The sequence below is a fragment of the Trichosurus vulpecula genome, chromosome 8, assembly GCF_011100635.1.
Source record: "Trichosurus vulpecula isolate mTriVul1 chromosome 8, mTriVul1.pri, whole genome shotgun sequence".
NCBI classification, from domain to species: Eukaryota; Metazoa; Chordata; class Mammalia; order Diprotodontia; family Phalangeridae; genus Trichosurus; species Trichosurus vulpecula.
The window spans coordinates 10982681-11001411 of NC_050580.1; the positions used below are offsets into that span (position 1 = coordinate 10982681).

Genomic DNA, 18731 nt, shown 5'->3' on the forward strand with positions numbered 1-18731 from the left:
ATCCAGGGCTCCTCTTTTCTCGAGGCCCAGCTGGTCATGGCAGAGGTGTGGGGCCGGGGGGCTTCCTGGCACAGAGAGGGTGCGGACAGTCTGGCCACACCAGCACCCTGAGAGCCTCTGTGCCACCCCCAAACCTTGCACAGTAGCTGACTGCCCGGTGAATTTCCCAAGCTCCGAAACACTGATCACGTCTCAGCTCCATTTGCCCAGGAGGTACCAGAGCTAGAAGGGACCAGATCCACCCGGGGCAGCAGAGGGGGGCCGGGCTCCAAGGTGGCGGTCCACCTGAGCAGGGCCCTCTGTGGCGTGGGGATGGGGCCTCCTGCCATGGTCACCTGCTCACAGCTGTGCTCTCAGAAGTTTCCCATGTCTGGGCTGCTAAGTAGACAATGTCTCACACACACACACATGCACACACACATGTTTCTTCGTTTGTAAAGGGGTTTAACTGGGTGAGAGCTAGAATTTATCTAGTATAACCTTTTCTGACAAATGAACAAACCAAGTCTCAGAGGGGCGCAGGCCAGGTGCCTTGCCCCGTGCCACACGGATCCTTGGTAGCAGAGCTGGGACGTCCGTCTCCGCTCCAAATCATGGGATGTTTGCCATTTCTTTCCTTGGGTCATCTCCAGGGAGTTTGTTCAGAGTATTGCATTCAGGGGCCACAGAATTTAGAGCACCTAACTCATCTTATACTTGGGGAAACTGAGGCACCGGGTCCAAGCCTGTATTCCCACACTCTGAATCTCCCCCTCCCCTCCAGGAACCACCTCACATCCCAGGCTTTTCTGGAACTTGGGGCTAAGGGTTCACAAGTTTCCCTCATCTATCTCCACCTTATGGGGTGTTGCATTCAGTGAATGGGGCTGGGAATGGGGCTGCTACAAATAGGAGGGCGAAGCAGCAGGCCCTAGGTTCCGGTCCTGCCTCTGACTTTCGTTTAGCTGGGTGACCTAGTGAGCCATGGTTTCCTCATCTGTTCAGTGGCCATGGTAGTGTCTGCATGATGGTGATAATACCCCTCACAGAAGCAGAGACACAGAGACTCCAGACTGATGCCCAGAGAGGCAGAGGGGCGGAGCTGGCTTCAAAGCCAGGCCTCTGTGCTGCCCCTCCTGGCCTTCTGGGAAGGATCCTGGGCCTCTCCCCAGGTGCCCACCCTCTCTCATGTCTGGCCTCTTGTGCTCCTTGCAGGTATCCGCCCCCAAATCATGAATGGCCCCCTGCACCCCCGACCCCTGGTGGCCCTGCTGGACGGGCGCGACTGTACCGTGGAGATGCCCATCCTGAAGGACTTAGCCACAGTAGCATTTTGTGATGCACAATCAACTCAGGAGATCCACGAGAAGGTGAGTGGCCACAGATGTTCACCCACCTGCCCGCAGTCCATCTGCCTGTCCCTGTCTGTCTGTCCCTCCCCCCCCTCCCCCGCCTCATCCCCCCTCCTCTCTGTCTCTCTCTCTCACTGACAAAGCAAACAAGCCCAGCACACAACAGTGTCCCTGCCACCCTCCTCCCCCTGGGAGCCCGGCCCTGGGTCCTCTGGGCAGCAGTATCCCTGCCACCCTGGGGGCCGACCTGCCCTGGGTCACTTCGGCTGCACACCTCCAGGGGGGCAGGAAGGGGGCATGTGTGCGTGACACGCCACCCTTGGGATCCTGGATTCCAGCACTCCACAGTTCCCATCTTCTGCCCTGAAGGGGTAGGATGGGCCAGTGTTAAGAGGAGTACCTGGAAGCAGAGGACCTGCACCCAAAGGCAGCAGTGACCTGTGTTACCATTACAAGGAAGCCGCCCACCCTCCCTGGGCCTTGGCCAAATGGCCTTCAAGTCCCCAGGCTGTCCGGCCCCAGGCCTCTGGTACTAAGACGCTGCGGTGTGGCACAGCCGGATTTGAGGTCACTACCAGTACTAACCTTGGCCAAGCCACTGTACCTCTCTCAGCCTCAGTTTTACTCATCTGTGAAATGAGGGTTGGTCTGAGCCCACTCCCAAACCCAGGTCCAGTCCTGTGATCTCACCCAGGTTGGAGGGAGGAGGGGGAGCTGTCCAGTGACCACCTCCCCAGGCTCAGGATTTAGGGATGTGCGCTAAGGGCCGGAAGGGACTGTCAGATCTGCCCCCACCTTTTACAGATGAGACAGCCAAGGTCCAGGTCATGCTGCCTGGTCCAGGCTCACTGGGCACCCCCTTGACTTGACCACAGACACTAAGCTGGGGGGTGGGTCAGAGGCCAGACATGACTGATATGGTCAGTCAGTCAGTGGGTCAGCCTCTCCCAGCAACCGCTGGGACTCTGCCCAGGTCTCAGCATCCTGTGGGCATATTTCTCTGGAAGGACGGCTGCCATGGAGAACATCTCTTCCTTCCAGGGTTTGAGGCTCTCCCCAGCCCATGCCCTCCCCTCCGCTCCCTGGTCCCTTTCCTAAGGACTCCCTATTAGCCTGGGTGCCCTGGTGGGGCCGCTGTTCAGTAAAGGACCCTGGGCTTGGCTGGGGCAGAGCTGGGGGTCCTGCCCTCCTGGAGCAAGAGGGCAGGGCTGCATCCGTGCTCCAGATTCCTCCGGGTCCCTCCTGAGGAGTGGGCCAAGAAAAGGACTTTAGTGGAGAAGGCCGGAGCTGGGTACGAAGGCTTTGCCTCAGGCTTCCGCTTCCTTCCTGGGTGAACTTGAGCAGGGTCTTCCCTTCTTGGAGACAAGGGTGGAGGGGTTACACCAGGTGGTCACCGAGGTCTGCCTCATGCTGGCTGCGTGACCCTGGCCAAGGCTTAGAACATGTCCGTGCCTCAGTGGAGGGAGCTTGCCCCGGGGCATTGGAGTACCAATGAAATTCTAGAGCCAGCCCCTGTCCGTGGTCATTCCAGCAAAAACGTGTGCCTTTTGTCTGGAGCTGTTGGCCACATCACTGCTCCCCCCATTTGAAGGGACTATTTGGCCATTAATCCCCTGGGCATCCGGACTGACCTCCAGGCTGGTGCCTCAGGGGCACCTTGCTTTTAATGACAATAACTAACATTTGCGTAATACCCAACAGCTCAGAGACACCCTGTGACCCCATCTAGCCCCGTTCTGGGCTCTGGGGAGTCTGGAGACAAGAACGGAACAATCCTCTGCTCTTGGAGCCTCCCCTTCGTCCAGGGAGGGGGCTGCTGTCACCCCACCCCTGTTTTTTTAGTTATTGGGGGTGGTGATTCACTTGAGGTGGGGTCTTCCTCTGCCTCTCATGGGATCGGGTGCTTGTTTAGGGGGAAAGTACTTGGGGAACAAGGCTCAGGTCCCACGACAAACTTTGGCCGGAGTGCATTAGCTCTAGGTCCACCCAGCATTTGGACAGGACCCCAAAGACAGGATGGAAAACCCTTCCTGGCTAGGTGGATTTGAACCCAGAGCCCTAGCCTCTCCCGGCTGGGCCTCATGTGGTCCCATATGACTGACATGACCTTCCCCACTGGACCGGGCAGCCTGCGCGTGGGAGGGGGGCAGTTTCTCCCCATGATCCCCACCGCTGTCACGGGGATCTTGCTCTTCTTGGTCAGGTATTAAACGAGGCCGTCGGAGCCATGATGTACCACACGATCACCCTCACACGGGAGGACCTGGAGAAGTTCAAGGCCTTGCGGGTCATCGTGCGCATAGGGAGCGGCTACGATAACATCGACATCAAGGCGGCAGGAGAGCTGGGTGCGTGATGGCGGGTTTTCTGCTGGGCCTGGGGATGGGCGCCGCGCACAGCCAGGGTGGACCCGTTGTCCCGGTTACAGAGGAGGGAGACCTACAGGAAGGAACCCAGAGTGCTATAGGGGGCCGTTCTGTTCTGGGCTGGCCCCCACCTCCTCCTGATGATACAGGCAGTCATGTCCCTTCCAAAGCAAGGTCTGGGGGCCTATCAGGGACCCCCTGCTCCCCGGCCTCAGTTTCCCTTTCTGTTCTCCAGCATCAGCAGATTTTTTAGTGTCTCCGCACCTTTCAATGAGGGAAGGTGGGGCGGCATCTCGCCCCTTCAGGACGGTCACCTCCCAAGGGACCCCATTAAGGCCATGGCCTTCTTCTGATATGGGGATGACAACAGCGCCTCTCTTGTGGGCAGAGGTGAGGCGGGTGAGGAGAGAGCTAACCAAACCTTGGTGGGCTTGGTCAGTGTCAGACAGACAGCCGGTGATGGACCTGGAGTCGGGAAGACCCGAGTTCAGATCCAGCCTCAGACTCAAGGAAAGGCTTCCAAAGCAGACCCTCCCCTCCTTCCCCCAATTCAGAGGGCATCAACCTCCTCGGGTGGGTCAGTCATAGACTCAGAGCTAGGAAGGACCTTCGAGGCCCAACCGCCTCATTTAACAAAAGAGATTGAGGCCACAGAGGGATGGGGACTTGAAAAAGCAGCAAAGCATCTCATTAAGACCAGGATATGCAGCGTGGTTGGAAGGGGTCTTGCCTCCCTCCTGCCGTAGCTGCTGAGGCTGAATAATTGACCCGCTCACTCACACCCAGAATTGGGCTGGGCTCACACCACCTCCTAGAACCCAGGCTCACTTCCCCACAGTGGGAGGGTATTGGGACAGCTGCCTCTCCTGCATCTTTGTGGAGGCAGGAAGAAGAGCTCAGTTTGAATCCTGACGCAGTCTGGGGTGAGCAGAGTGAACGCTGTAGGCATGGGGGCAGCCTGCACAAAGACGTGGATGTGGGAGATGAGGACCTCACATAAAGGCCCAGTGTGGAGCCGCTCCAGCTGTCCCAGCTTCACCTTCCTCATCTCTCCTCTCGCAGGGATTGCTGTGTGTAACATCCCCTCGGCAGCCGTGGAAGAGACAGCCGACTCTACCATCTGCCACATTCTCAACCTCTACCGGCGAAACACCTGGCTGTACCAGGCCCTGCGGGAGGGCACGCGGGTCCAGAGCGTGGAGCAGATCCGCGAAGTGGCCTCAGGGGCGGCACGCATCCGCGGGGAGACGCTCGGCCTCATCGGCTTTGGTACGTACGGGCCATGGGTCCCCGTCTCCACCCGGCACCTGGCCGAGGGCATCGCATGCAGTTGGTGCCTAATAGATGTTTGCTGAATTTCCATGGGTAAGATGCATTTAAGGAGAGCTTGTTGTAGCTGTTGGAAGGGACCCTACCTCCTACGTGGGAGAAACAGCAAGGAAGGAAAGGAGGGAGGGAGGAGGGAAGGAGGTGAACGTGTGAAGAAATAGCCGTTAAGTGAGCAGTGAGCGAACGTGAGAAACACGGTAAAATGGCTTCAAAATCCAAGCCAAATCACATACGCAGGTCATGAGATCGTGGAGCCAGAAGGGACCTCAGGGTCCCCCATCCCAGACACCTCCACTTTACAGATGAGGCCCAGGGAGCTGGAACTTGCCTCATGATCATTCAGCTAGCAGCTGTCTGGGGTGAGATTAGAACTCGAATCTCCCTGCCTCCCACCTGTTGCTGTTGGGGTGGGTCAGCTGCCCCCCGCCCCCTCCCTGTGAGAGGACCTGGGTTCAGATCCCCAGCTCTGCCTCTTGGGACAACTTTAGACAAATATTTTTGCCTCTAAGCCTCAGTTTCTCCATCTGTAAAGTAGAAGGGTTGGCCCTCAGTCTACGATCCCGTGAGTTGTTTATTTGATCGATGCCTTTGGAAGCTGGTGGATCAAAGCTGTGGGTGACGCGTTTAGAAGGAAGGAAAACGTCCCCTGCGTGTAAGAGGGGAGAGGACAGAGGCCGCTGGCCGTGGGGTTGTTGTGGAGCATTCGTGTCTCCTAGTTAAGGACACAGATTTTAGAGAATTGAGCCAGAAGGGACCTCGGGCTCTGCCTTGTCCACCCTCGTCTTCTTACAGACTGGGAAACTGAGGCCAGGCCAGGTTAGGGACTTGCCCAAGGTCACAACCAAGATCAGAGAATTAGAGCAAGGAAGCTTCCTCCCTGTCCAGCTCAGTGCCTTCTTTTTATAGAATGTTGGGCAGAAAAAAGAAATCCAATTTTACTTAGAGTTATCGATGCCCGTGTTGTCTGCGCATCTCGTTTGGATCTGTGCTTCGCCAGCCTGGCCCCTGCAGGGGTACTGGTTGTTCAGAGATGTGGCCCCTGCGCTGGCGGGTTTCCAGGCTCTCCACGCTCATCTTCATGGCAGCCTGCCAGCACGGGGACTCCTAGGTCAAGATAGCGTCCCAGAAGCCACGCTCCAGCCTTCTCCTGGGGTTACTGGAGAGATGAGCGAGGGTGACATGGGGAACCACAAGCCGGGGGGCTCAGGGGGTTGGCTCTTAACAGAAGCAAGTTGTCCTTCTGACCACCCATGTCACCTCCCGTGGGTGGTCAGGGGGCGGGCCCAGATTTGGCTGCAGAGGAGTTCACGCCACCCCCAGGAAGACAGGGGAGGGGTGTTCTCCCATTTTTGAGGGGGGCAGGGCAGGAACCTGTTCACGTCCTTGTCATCGTGGCAGGTGGCACAAGGCAGATGACTTGGAGGAGTGGGCAGGGGGTGGGAGGACCCACCGGGGGGCTGGGGGGGCAGGGTTCAGGCTGCGGGGAGGGGCTCCTGCACACCCTTTGTGTCCCCACAGGTCGCACCGGGCAGGCCGTCGCCGTCCGAGCCAAGGCCTTTGGCTTCGGTGTCATATTCTACGACCCGTACTTGCAGGACGGCATTGAGAGGTCCTTGGGCGTCCAGCGGATCTACACCCTCCAGGACCTGCTCTACCAGAGCGACTGTGTGTCTCTGCACTGTAACCTCAACGAACACAATCACCATCTGATAAATGACTTCACCATCAAGCAGGTGAGGAGGGGTCCCCGGCCCGGCCCCTAGGCTGGCCCGCGGGCAGGCTTTCACACTCCTCTTTCCTCCCCCTCAGATGAGACAAGGCGCCTTCCTGGTGAATGCGGCCCGCGGTGGGCTGGTGGACGAGAAGGCCCTGGCCCAGGCCCTCAAAGAGGGCAGGATACGAGGGGCAGCACTAGACGTGCATGAATCAGAACCTTTTAGGTAAGTCCCGCTAAGGGGGGTGGCGACAGTCCCCACCTGCCCGGGAGGAGATTCCCAGCTCCCCCTGGGCCTCCCCTGCCCCTTCTGACCCGGGCATCCCTCACCCAGCTGACTCAGCTCTCGTTTAATCGACCCAAGGCCAACGCGCTTGCTGGATGCTCTGGATGGCACGGTGGGGGCTCGCTAAGGTCCCGTCCTAGGTACCTTCTCAGGAGCACCCATGGATTTAATGTCCGGCTCCAGCCTCTCCCCCAAGCTTCCCTGTAGCCATGCTGTGCCTGCTGGACAGTCTGAAGCAGCTGTCCCAGAGACATCCTCAAAGCCGCGTGTCAAAACAGGACATGCTCCTTTTTCTGCCCGAGGCAGAAGGCTTGGCAGCTTCCTGGGCTCCTTGCCTCCTCTGTCCAGTCTGCCGCCATGTCTCCCCATTTCTGCCCTCACGTCACCCCTGACCCAGCCCTCCCCTTATCACACACCTTCGTTCCCTCTCCCTCAGCTGTCCCCAGTCTCCCCCCAGGCAGGTCCAGAGGATGAGGGGGGTCCGACCACGGCCCTCCCTGCTCCAGTGGCACCTCCTGAGCTTTTAAAGCCCTTCCTGTGATGGTCTCCACCCCCTCGTCCGCCTCGCTGGCCATCATGCCCCGTGCCACCTTCTGCAGAGTGGACAGACTGCCTCCTCTTTGTTCTCATGACACCCCAGCGCCCCTCCTGACACATGACCCACTCTCTCCCTTCAAGCTCCAGCATCACCCTGTCTGGGAACCCCCACCCCAGGTCCGCCCCCCACCGCCCCAGCTGCCTTAGACTTAGTGTTACATCCATGCCCTCTCGCTGTTTTACACGTACTCGCTGACTGCTCAGATAACCAGGGGAAACCACATGCTCGCATGTAGGGTGCATAAGATCATCTAGGGGCGGATGCCAGGGGGGCCAGGAAAGGCCGCTTCTAATCATGGCAGAAGGTCACATCCTCCAGTTGTCGTGATGCCAGACCCCTGGTTTTTGTTGGATGGGCCTCTCTCACTTGACCGCAGGGTTGTGTGGCTGGGACCTTGTAGCTGGTGTGTGTCAGAGGAAGGCCTTCAGCCCAGGCGATTCTGACGCTGAGGCCAGCCCTCTGCCTTCAGACACACTCCGTCTGTAAAGTGGCAGCTGTCCTGAGTGAACTCCCTGCCCCACAGGCTGGATGTGGAGAAAATGCAGCCCTGATGGAGAGCAGTGGGAGGGGGCTGCCTGCCCCACGGCCCCTGGGGAACCACTGGCACTAGGGGGGTCACAAGAGATGTGAACTTGGCTGCTCGCTTTTCCTATTAACACATTCTGCCTTCTTCCCCCATTTCCATAGTTTTGCTCAGGGCCCACTGAAAGACGCACCAAATTTAATTTGTACGCCGCACACGGCTTGGTATAGTGAGCAGGCATCACTGGAGATGAGGGAGGCAGCCGCGACGGAAATTCGCCGAGCAATCACAGGTAGGAGTCTGGCCCAGGTGCCAGGGGGCTGGGCAAAGCTGGGCAGGGCACTCGGTCTGGTTCCCTACAGCGATGGGCTGGAGCTCCTCCGCTCCCACCTCTTTGTCAGGTTTGGTTTACACGGAGTTATCATTGAGTCTCTCAGGTGGGACTTTGTTTCGGGGTCGGAGCTCCAGACCCCTATCTGAACCCCACCCCCAAATAAATAACCAGAGAGAGGGAACTCTCCATACAGAAGGGCCTGGCACCAGTCTGTCAGCTGTCTCCATTCTCTTCTTGAGCACGTAAATAAATTTAAAGTGAAGCTTAGGGCAGAGGACTTCCCATAACCTGGGGTCTGAGATTTCTTTTATTTTTTAATGTGAGAGGCTTTGTTTGCCATTTCACTTGGTGATGCTGAGAAGGGATCCTGAGGGGACTGGGGAGGGCCCCTGGGCTTGGAGTGGGGGACGGGGAGCCCCCCTGGGCTTGGAGGGAAGGGCCCTCCATCACCGGTCTCTGAAGCAAGGCTGTAGGGTGCAGTAGCCCCCCAGGCTGGGGAGGTGTGGCCACTTTCCCCCCATCACCCTTTCTTCTCCCAGCATTAAGTGAAACCACTCCTTGGCTTCCAGGGCGCATCCCAGACAGCTTAAGAAACTGCGTGAATAAAGAATTCTTCGTCACTTCTGCTCCCTGGTCCGTAATAGATCAACAGGCCATTCATCCAGAGCTCAATGGTGCCACCTACAGGTGAGAGGGGGGATTCTGCGCAGCACTAACCTTGGCCTGGCCTCCTGGCCCCCTGGCCCTCCAGGTGCATGCATGTCATAAGCACATGGTCTGAGCTGGGGAGGGCTGCGAGCCCCTTTCCAGCCTGGAGTCCTGGGGAAGACTTCCTGCCTTTTGGAAGCTTCCTCCCGTGCTCCTGGCTCTCCTCTGGGGCACACACAAGCCGGCTCCCTCTTCACGAGATCCCCTTCAGGTGTGGGAAGATCACTCCCCACCCCTGATTCTGGCTGAATGTGTAGGCCAAGCCCCTGAACCAAAAGGCATTTTTTTAGTCCAGGATATAAAAACTACCTCCATTCTTGAGCCGAGAGCAAGGTTTGGGGGGTACTGCCGAAGGGCCACCTTTATTCGGCTTCCCTTCCTCCTCCTTCCCAAAAGTGAGACGGTTTTTAAAAATCCATCCTCCAGAGGCCTCCTGAAACAGGGTGGAGAAATTAAATGTCAAAAAAGTCATAAAAATCAACAATCTAAGCCAGCAACTTTCACAAGGAAAGGGCTTCCTCTCCACTTTGGTCCAGCCTTTCCATTCCATTTTTGGATGCCGAGCCCAGGGGAGGGGTGGTGGGCTGGCGCACATTAACAGGCAGGTCACGGAGTATCATACCAGCAGTGGGAGCCTCGGCTGCAGTAGCATTTCCACACCAGGAGTTTCCCACGTTAATGAAGTCACAGGTCTAGACCTCACCCCCACCCCAAACATTTGAGGTGCACATGTAACAGTGTACAAACTAGAAATTGGCCAAGTCCTAACACCCAATGGTCGCTTAGCCAAGAGGGAGAGAAAATTGGAAGAATCAGAACTGTTGTTTTTAAACATGTACATCTAAGTCCCCCAGAAGTCCAGCGTGTGGAGGTTTTCAGAATACTTTTAAGTTCTAAGAGGCCATAGTTCACACCTGATCAGCAGCTAGTCTGTTTAACTGCGTTACATTTGGTGGTCCTACCTGGATGAAATGGCTCAGGGGGAGACTGACTTTAGCCAGCCCTCGCACAGTTTAGTAGCCAACCAAACGGGTAAGACCTTCCTTCCACGGAACTTGGAGTGGTCACCACATTCCCTTGTATACCACATGTGGATCTGCCAGGAGCCAATCATGCACCTCTACTCCACCCTGTTACTCACCTTGTGTGGGAGCACATTTCTACCTCACTGACATTGAATCACAAGTGCTCAGGTGACAGGCCAGCTGGTCAACCTGCCACCCCCAGATGAGGGTCCCACTAACCCCCTGAAGCAGGAAAATTCTCCATTTCTCTTAACCAGCTACCACCTTCTAGGGCCAGACACACTCAATCTGTCATAAGGCCATAGACTGAGAGTTGAAAGGAAGCTCTGAGATAATTTGTGCACATTGCAAGTAAACTGAGGTCTATGAGAGCACCGTGAATCATTTGATGAAGCTGAACAAAAGGCAGAATGTGGGGAATTTCAAGGGTGTTGGGCCCCTTCCATGAGAGAATTTTCTTCATTTCTCTTCCAGTTCAGTGGACCTGTGTTGTCATCACTTCTGATTTATGTTAACATTAAAAGGACAAACATCTTCCTTTTTAAGATGCTTCTCTCATATCACTTCTGACGCATACTCTCTGAAGTCATTTCTATTGCAGAATTTTTAAAAGTTGTCTGCTCTGCTTGCCAAGGGCAGAACCTGGTATCCTAGGGCAAAAATTCTTACTGTTTGTGATTACAAAGAAAAGGGACTGCCTCTTGATTCCCACACTGCAGTCTAGCATAATTTAATTAAAGCATTTCAAAACACTAGGTCTCTTAAATTCTGACTACGTGTGGGAGAGAACACAACGTAATCAAACCTAGGTTACCATATTCAGAACATTAAGCAGGTGCCTTCTTAGATTTGTGCTTGGTCTGTAAGCGGCCAAGACAACATCCTTTGCATTTGGCAAGTAGGACATTTCCCTGGGTAGGGCCTGTTTATTCATGGAAGCAGGCAGTGTGGTGGGATGAGGCCAGTGCATTTCTGTTTTCCCCGGTTTTCTCAGATGTTGACTCCTTCCTCTCTACATGGAGTTAAGCATTCTTGTAGTACATACTTCCCAGTACATCCAGGGTCTAAGCTATAAACTTTTGTTGTTGCTATGAGGCAGCTGGGGTTAAGTGACTTGCCCAGGGTGACACAGCTAGTAAGTGTCTAGCGTCTGAGACTGACTCCGGGGCTGCTGCTCTATCCAGTGCGCCACCTAGTTGCATATGCTTAAACACAGCGAGTGCTCCTCTTTCTTACATTTCTATGCACACACACCTCCCTTTTCCCATAAATGTCCTGTCTTGACCTGCATCAGTCTAATTATATTTCATCCCCTGAATTGCAACTTTAAACTGGCTAGCACTGCGTGAAAACAAGTTGTATCCTCATAGGTCATTTCACATCTGAACAAAACTATGATTTCGTAAAGGTATCCTCCAAATGTGGAAGCTCTGCAGCGAGCATGAACACCACTCCTGCCTTACAGGGTTGCTTGGGGCACAGATGTGACTTGTGCATGGATATCTGCACAGGTTTGTGGGTTGGGGGTAAGCCTTGAATCAGTTTTCAAGGCAAACCCCTTAAAAACAACCAATTATAATGAAATTGTAAGTTTTCTAAAGAAATGGAATGATCACCATTTCCAGGTCACGGCCTTCAAGTACACTTGGCTAGCCTGTTTTTCTAGTCACTAGAATTCAGACAAAATGTTGGTCACTGACTCTGAAAACGTTCCATCTCACACCTCTGCTGAAGTGTCTCTTGGTAGCCTGCCTTAAACCACCCATCTTTTTTTTTTCCCTTCCTTAGATACCCACCTGGCATAGTCAGCGTTACGCCTGGAGGAATTCCTGCAGCTATGGAAGGCATCATTCCAGGAGGGATTCCCGTTACTCATAATCTTCCAACCGTGGCCCATCCTTCCCAAGCTCCCTCTCCTAACCAGCCCACAAAACATGGGGACAATAGAGAGCACCCCAACGAGCAATAGCAGATAATTTAATGAAAATAATCATTTACATGAACTTGGGACCAAGAAGCAGTGAACAATGAACAGGAACTACGAGAAAAGGAATTTGATGTAGAATTCACAACATGGATTCTAGACCGATGCATCACTGACGTTGCAGCATTGAAGGAGATCCAAAGGCGAGATGGGGAGAACCACCCGGCAGTCAACATCTCTGCTTACAAGTGCTGGAAAGCTAGGATGTGGTAACATTAACAACCAACTTCTGTTATTGTGTGTTAAGTTTTTTTCATCTGTGCACCAATCACAAGAATCAATAGATCTTTTTCCTTTCTCAATCCCTTGGGAATAGCAGGTCCTAGATATCTGCTTTAGATGTTGCATCAAGAGATCCAACCATCTGAATATGAAATTGCAGAGAGGAAACCTACTCCTGGGACTCGAGCCTCTTCTGACCACGTGTGGCTGGTTACCTCTTTGGCTAGGAGGATAAACTATCACAAAAATGAGGAGAAAATGGTTTTCCTATATTAGACACTACACAGCATAAGATACTGAAGACAGTCAAGTTTCCTGTGTTACAGTGAAACCTATTTCTCCCTCATCTGAACTATATACACACACACCCTGAGCGGTTGGCTGTAAGCTCAGTAAAACCCTCTTAATGATGCAAAAAAAAAAAAAGAAAGAAAGAAAAAAAGTATTAAATTTCACAAGCTGTTTGTACTCAAATATATTTTCTCAGTTTCAGATCCTCAGCTATTTTATTGAGTGGAAAGTCTTGAGCTGGAAGAGCTCAAGAAGAATAACGTTGCATTTCCTTATGTCTCAGGAAACACTTTTTATGGTAATTTGTCAGATGTCTATGAACAAAACCCACTTTTTTAGACATTGATAAAAGCCTTCTTTTCTTCACGTGCTATTTTATACAAGAACACTTCCAATGTGTTGTTAGGTGTGACTGATTTTAACAAATCCTATTAGATTTGTATCAGCTAGTTACATGTTCTATTCATAGTCTTTTGTGAATCCTCGCCTTTTTGTTTTAAAAAGATGGCCTGCTTTGAGCCTTTGTATAGGTACATTCCTGTTTCTGTGACAAAAGAAATCTTGCAAACTGTCCCAAACAGAAAACCGAGAATGGCTGTCAGCAAGCGGGGTGTTTTGTTTTAGTGTGTTCCCCGTTCTTGTATTTGTTTATTGTAAAGGTGAACATTTAGCCTTCAGTGCAGTTTTCAATAAAAGTGATCAAAACTTCAGTTAAGTTCTGAAATTCAAGCCCCTTTGGGCCATTTGAACTTTGAGGAAAAATGCTGCTGTTCCAATTCCTTCCTGTCCCTTAACAAAAGGCCTTTGCCTAGACCTTGGCGCATCCCAGTGAGGGGGGGCATTACAATAAGCACTTTTGCAATCAGCTGTGAGAATGGAGGACAGCCCACCCAGATGAGGCTCGGTGGCCTTTCGGTAGGTTCTGAGACTTCACAGAACTACCAAGACCCAGAGCCAGGCAACCACACACACAATTCCCTGGTTTGCTGTAAAACTTAGTAGCTTAAATGTTCCCAAGCAGTGTCATCACTGAAACTGCTTTTCACTTTTATGCTGTTCTTAAGATGAAATGATTACCTTTAAGGTATTTTAGCATTAAATAGTCATAAATTTTTACTTTTGTTTTTAAAATTCGCCCAAAATTACCTGTTTTGTAAAGCATTAACGCAAAAGAAAGTTGAGTTTTTTGTCACTGAGTTTACAGATTAGAATTCGGAGACATGAAGGAAAGAACTTTATCATCCACCATTTATTATCAAAATGATTCAGCATCTTTTGTGGTCTTTTTTCTTCCAGGAAGACTGATTTCTAAATACCTTAAGGAAGGAGTATGGCATTGATTAATGTGGAGGGGCTCCCTAGACAGTGACCTCAGGTCTTAGTACCTTCCTCCTTCTTTTCATACACTTTTTTTGGAAAATGTGTTTCTCCCCAAAAGAAACATTTTGCCAACATATAAAGCTCAAAATCAACGTAAAGTCACCCTCGTGTCTAAACTCACTTTAAAGCCGGGGTTGTAACGTAACATCCGTAATACAGACACAAAGACACAATGTCAAAGCTCTCGACAACATATACTACTGTGGCAGTTATTTCAAAAGGGAATCTGTAACAGTGGGACACGCGCAGATCATCTCCTGAAGAGTCACACTGAAGGAAGCCCCTCCTGCTTGGCGGCACGGTGTGATGACCTGATTGGGCTGGCATGAACAATCTCTTGGTCAGTCTTAGCAGTACAGGTTCCCCTCACCATCAATTCATTAACTAGTCCCGAGTGATTGCAGCTACAAAGCGGCTGGGAAGAGCAGTCCAATCATCTTTCCAAGGATAGGCCCGGCTTCAGTGGCTAAAGACGCACACAATCTGAAAGCTTTTTGGGGGTGGGGGGGTGGGGAGGGAAATCTGAAGGGGAGATGAATCCATCAGGGGTAGTTCTGTAAAGCAGCCCTTTAGGATGCTGACAAAGAGCTCACATCTTACAAAGTTAAAAGTTCGTCCTGGAAATTATCAGAAATAAGCTAGTTAGCATAAATCTCATTTGCCCACAGGGTTTCATCTTCATTCACTGAAGATTCCTTTGTTTCAAAATAAACATTTTGCTCTGAATAAGCCAACCTACTGTGGAACCATTGAAAAGCCTCCTAACAAGGTAAAAGCACGGAACAGCAGAGGCAGTGATTATTCCCATAGGGAAATGTCCTGACATGTCGTACTAGCAATGCTAGCTATGTTTTTAGGGTCATATAATCTATAATGGACTCGAGCAGAAAAGCCTGCCAAGTCTTACTGATTGAAGGATAAATACATTCCCTGACTTCTCCTTGGTAGGTTTGAGTGTATAACCACAGTGATAATGCCATTTTTTTCTCCAGACTTATTCCTGGCATCTCCCATTTGGAAAGTGGTCTCTGCTTCCAACCAAGAGAGCGTGAGGTTTGTGTCTGCCTCCAGAAGGATGACACCATTAAGTGTGTGTCATATCAGGTGTCTATTTCTTAGATGCTTATCCGATGGAGGGAAAAAAATGCTTTCTCTGATTACCAATTCTCATAGCTTACTGTAGAAGAGAAAGCATTTGTTCTTAAATCTATCCATTGGTCAATGTTACAATATTAAGATTGTTTTGTAAGAAAACTAATCCTTTCCATTTCAGGGTAAAAAAGGGAAAGACCAGACCCATGTCCAGTAGAGCCTGGCCCCATCTCTGTGTCTTTTTTTAACTTGGATAAGCCACACAAGTACTGCAAAGAAGCCTTTTGCCTGTGGTTTTAGCAAGCACCAAGAAACTTATTAGACATGTGACCAAACATGACATTTCATTAGGAAAAACTATAGTGACTTTTGAAATGGATTTGACTGGGGGGTTGCAAACATCAGAACAGGAGTGTATTTCTGATTTGGGTGCTTTGTCGATGGGACCTAGAAGGTGTGCACATTTCAATACCACCTTCTAGGAAGCAAATTCTTGAGGCTTTTCACAGCCTTCAGCTATGGATTTTGGGGAATGAGGAGGATTTTACTAGGAGACTTCTTTCCCAATTCTAATTTCAAAGATCTTCTGTAATCACCCACACTACCACCCAATTTTCAAAGGGCTCATAACACTTTTTCAGCTGTTACCAATTGTATAGCTCAAAGTGTAAGCCATTGACAAGGGTTTTCTACTAAAGAATATACTTTGAACTTCTACTTAAAAGGAATGGCACACATCAACCAACATGCAAGAGCATCCCAGAGGTCTCTACTGAGAAATCCATCGTACAGTGCATTTCAACCATCTGACTCTTTGTAAAATCTTTATTCTGAACTGCCAACAGCATCCCCACCTGCCTAGACAAAGGCATGCCCCATTTCCAACAGGATTTACCTTAAAGCCCCAGAAGGTAAGACAGTAAGAATCACGCCAGCTTAAAAAATGCTCTGCTGTGCATTTACAGTGACGATGGGAGAGGCATGAAATTCTCAATCAAGTCTGAGTTAGCAAACTTCACACAATTCATTGGGTACACAATGGACCACAGCCCATCACTGGACTGGCTGTGCCTGCCTAATGTCCAGGGATGAGCCAACTCAATGACTGGACTTGGCCAAATATTTGGAATGAGAACCCTAATTTGAGGTCACTATTCCAAACAAATAAATAAGTACTGTAGACAGAAAGAAAAAAAAAATCCTTCAGAAAAATAAAAACAATGAATTAATGGAAAGCCAGAGACTTCAAAATAAGGGAAGAATATTATATAAAGTTCAGTCCATCAGAAATTTGGCTTTTCTTCCACAGTTCCTTAAGATTTTATGTTTATTAGACTGGGCACAGCAGGAACTTTTAAAAACACTAATACTAACCCAATAAACTTCTTTCCATTTTGCTGTGGGTCATCTGTGTGAGCAAAAATCCTCCTATTATCTGACTGTGGCACCAGCAGAACAGAACACAAAATGGTCTTAATAGGTCAGAATATCTAAAAAGTGATGGAGAATGTCAATTCTACCATAAAAGGAAATTTCAAAAGAACAAATAGCCATCTAATATGTGCTTTGTAAGTGCCCTCACTGAATAGAAATTTCTCAATAATTTGAAGATGCTGGTACAACTTTTCCTATTACACAACTTCTTACACAACCACATGCGGTACATTTATAGACAGATTTACAATTTGAAAGGAAAAAAACAAAATGTTCTGTCTTGATAATAAAATTAGCTTTTTACAAACTGTCGTCCAACCAGAGTTCTCTGTTCGCACAGCAGATGAGCACTTGTGTTCTCTCCATGGTGTATGGATCAGAAAATCCCTGGGACAGCAGGTGTCTGCTAGCCGCTCGTTCATCCCGGAGTGACTGACTGCTCGCAGCGTGACCCCAACCTTGGGGCATTCACCAACCCGTGGCACGGATAGCTCACTCCCTGATCGCCTCACTCGTCCTCCTCATCTTCATCTTCCTCTCCGTCTGACAGAGACGTGCAAGGGCGGATCTGGCGGTAGCGGTCAAGCCACTTCTCCACCATCTGTGTGACCAGGAGGTGATTGCGCCGGCGGGAGCTCTTCTGCATGGCGACAAGCACTCCGCCTTCCGTCACGCAGCAGTCCAGCCACTCCCGGAGCAGCTTCTCCTGCTGTTCCTCGTTGCCAAGCTTGGGGAGGAGAGAGAGAAGAGAGAAAGCAGCACTTAGACCCTGGTGCAAAGAGTATCCTCAATACCCTGGCACTGCTGCCACAACCACTACCCATTAGGGATGCCAGAGCGAAAAAGTGCATGCATATGTATGCATGTGTTGGGGATGCATGGTGCAAGATGCACTCAGGGTGTGTGTGATGTATGCAGTGTGTGTGTGTGTGTGTGTGTGTGCGCGCACACGCACACAAACTGCAAAATAGTATTTTCATGTTGTAAATTTATCTACTACTGCACAATTTTCTGTACATGGCAAAAATGACTAACAAGAAGGCCAGAGAGGGAGGACAAACCTGTTCCAATTTGTTATGGGAGTTTCAGAACACAGAAAGCAGGAAATCAAAGTAAAAGCCAGGAAGCCACTTGACCCCTTCCTGACATTTCTGGGGTCATGGTATTAGGCTGCTCACAGCCCAAGGACCCCAGGCATGGCGGCACTGAGCTGGCAGGGAAACCACAGGAACGAGGGTGGCTAAGTGTTAGGACGCTGGCACTGATGAGCTTTGACAGCAGAGGTGGGTTCACTCCTGACCTCAGCCCAAGCTGTTCATGGAACTACTTCTTACCTCTTGAGCAGAGAGAAAATGTATGTGCAACAGCTTCCTTTCACTATCGACCAAAGGTAAAAAAGTGATGGTCACGTCATCATCTGTGTTCAAGTTAGCACCAGCGCCTCGGTTGCCGTAGCCGTCGTTCTCCATGGCAACCAGGGCCGAGAAGTGGCCCCGTGTGTAGCCCAGAGCAATGGGACTTTTCCAACAGAAACTCTGTTCCCAGAGCAGAGGCAAATACACACCTGGGAGGAAAGGTACAGTCAGAAGTACATGGGAAGAACCATCTACCAGCAGCCAAATGAGCGAGAATCCCTTCAACCCTATGAGGTCGTCGTCCGTCCCTTCCACTCCCACATCCTCAATCTATTTCGATTCATGCTATCAAGACACCCAGTAAAGGACCCCCAGCACTTCTCTTTCACCACAATCTACTCCTAATTTGGGGGAAAAAAGGAAAAGCAAGTGTAAGACCTTCCCGCCATCCATCAATACATAAGAATGTGACAAGAAAGAAATTGCACTGGGCCCCAAGTGACAGTTTAACTATAGAACATGACCAAATGGCTTACCTTGAAAACGGGTATATCCTAAAGTTTCTCCGCGGAAACTCTTATAATATTTTACTCCATAAACTATAATTGGTCGTCTAAGAATATGTGCAAGTACAAAAATGTGCGTCTGCTCCAAGCTTGCTCCAGGCTATGCAAAACACAAAGAACAATTTCTCGTTTCAGGCTTTAGGAGTGACACAGGCAAAGGAAAGGGAACAAGAGAAGAACGCAGAGCCACTGA

At 50.9% G+C, this 18731-nt stretch overlaps 2 protein-coding genes across 3 annotated transcripts in view; one reads left to right on the plus strand and one right to left on the minus strand.

The window, feature by feature from the left end:
* Positions 1 to 13421, plus strand: part of CTBP2 (C-terminal binding protein 2) — a 56515-nt gene extending 43094 nt beyond the window's left edge. For both annotated transcript variants that reach the window (XM_036734597.1, XM_036734596.1), the window contains 8 exons: positions 1195 to 1349; positions 3535 to 3679; positions 4760 to 4966; positions 6545 to 6759; positions 6836 to 6966; positions 8312 to 8439; positions 9051 to 9168; positions 12003 to 13421. In XM_036734597.1, coding sequence (XP_036590492.1) covers positions 1195 to 1349; positions 3535 to 3679; positions 4760 to 4966; positions 6545 to 6759; positions 6836 to 6966; positions 8312 to 8439; positions 9051 to 9168; positions 12003 to 12183 — 1280 coding nt within the window. In that variant the 3' untranslated portion in view covers positions 12184 to 13421. The remainder of the gene's footprint in view (positions 1 to 1194; positions 1350 to 3534; positions 3680 to 4759; positions 4967 to 6544; positions 6760 to 6835; positions 6967 to 8311; positions 8440 to 9050; positions 9169 to 12002) is intronic.
* Positions 13422 to 15994: 2573 nt separating this feature from the next.
* Positions 15995 to 18731, minus strand: part of ZRANB1 (zinc finger RANBP2-type containing 1) — a 79755-nt gene continuing 77018 nt past the window's right edge. Inside the window, exons 8-10 of the mRNA XM_036734598.1 lie at positions 18509 to 18638; positions 17952 to 18181; positions 15995 to 17344 (exon numbers count right to left, since the gene is read on the minus strand). Of these exons, the coding sequence (XP_036590493.1) occupies positions 17126 to 17344; positions 17952 to 18181; positions 18509 to 18638 (579 nt within the window). The 3' untranslated portion in view covers positions 15995 to 17125. The remainder of the gene's footprint in view (positions 17345 to 17951; positions 18182 to 18508; positions 18639 to 18731) is intronic.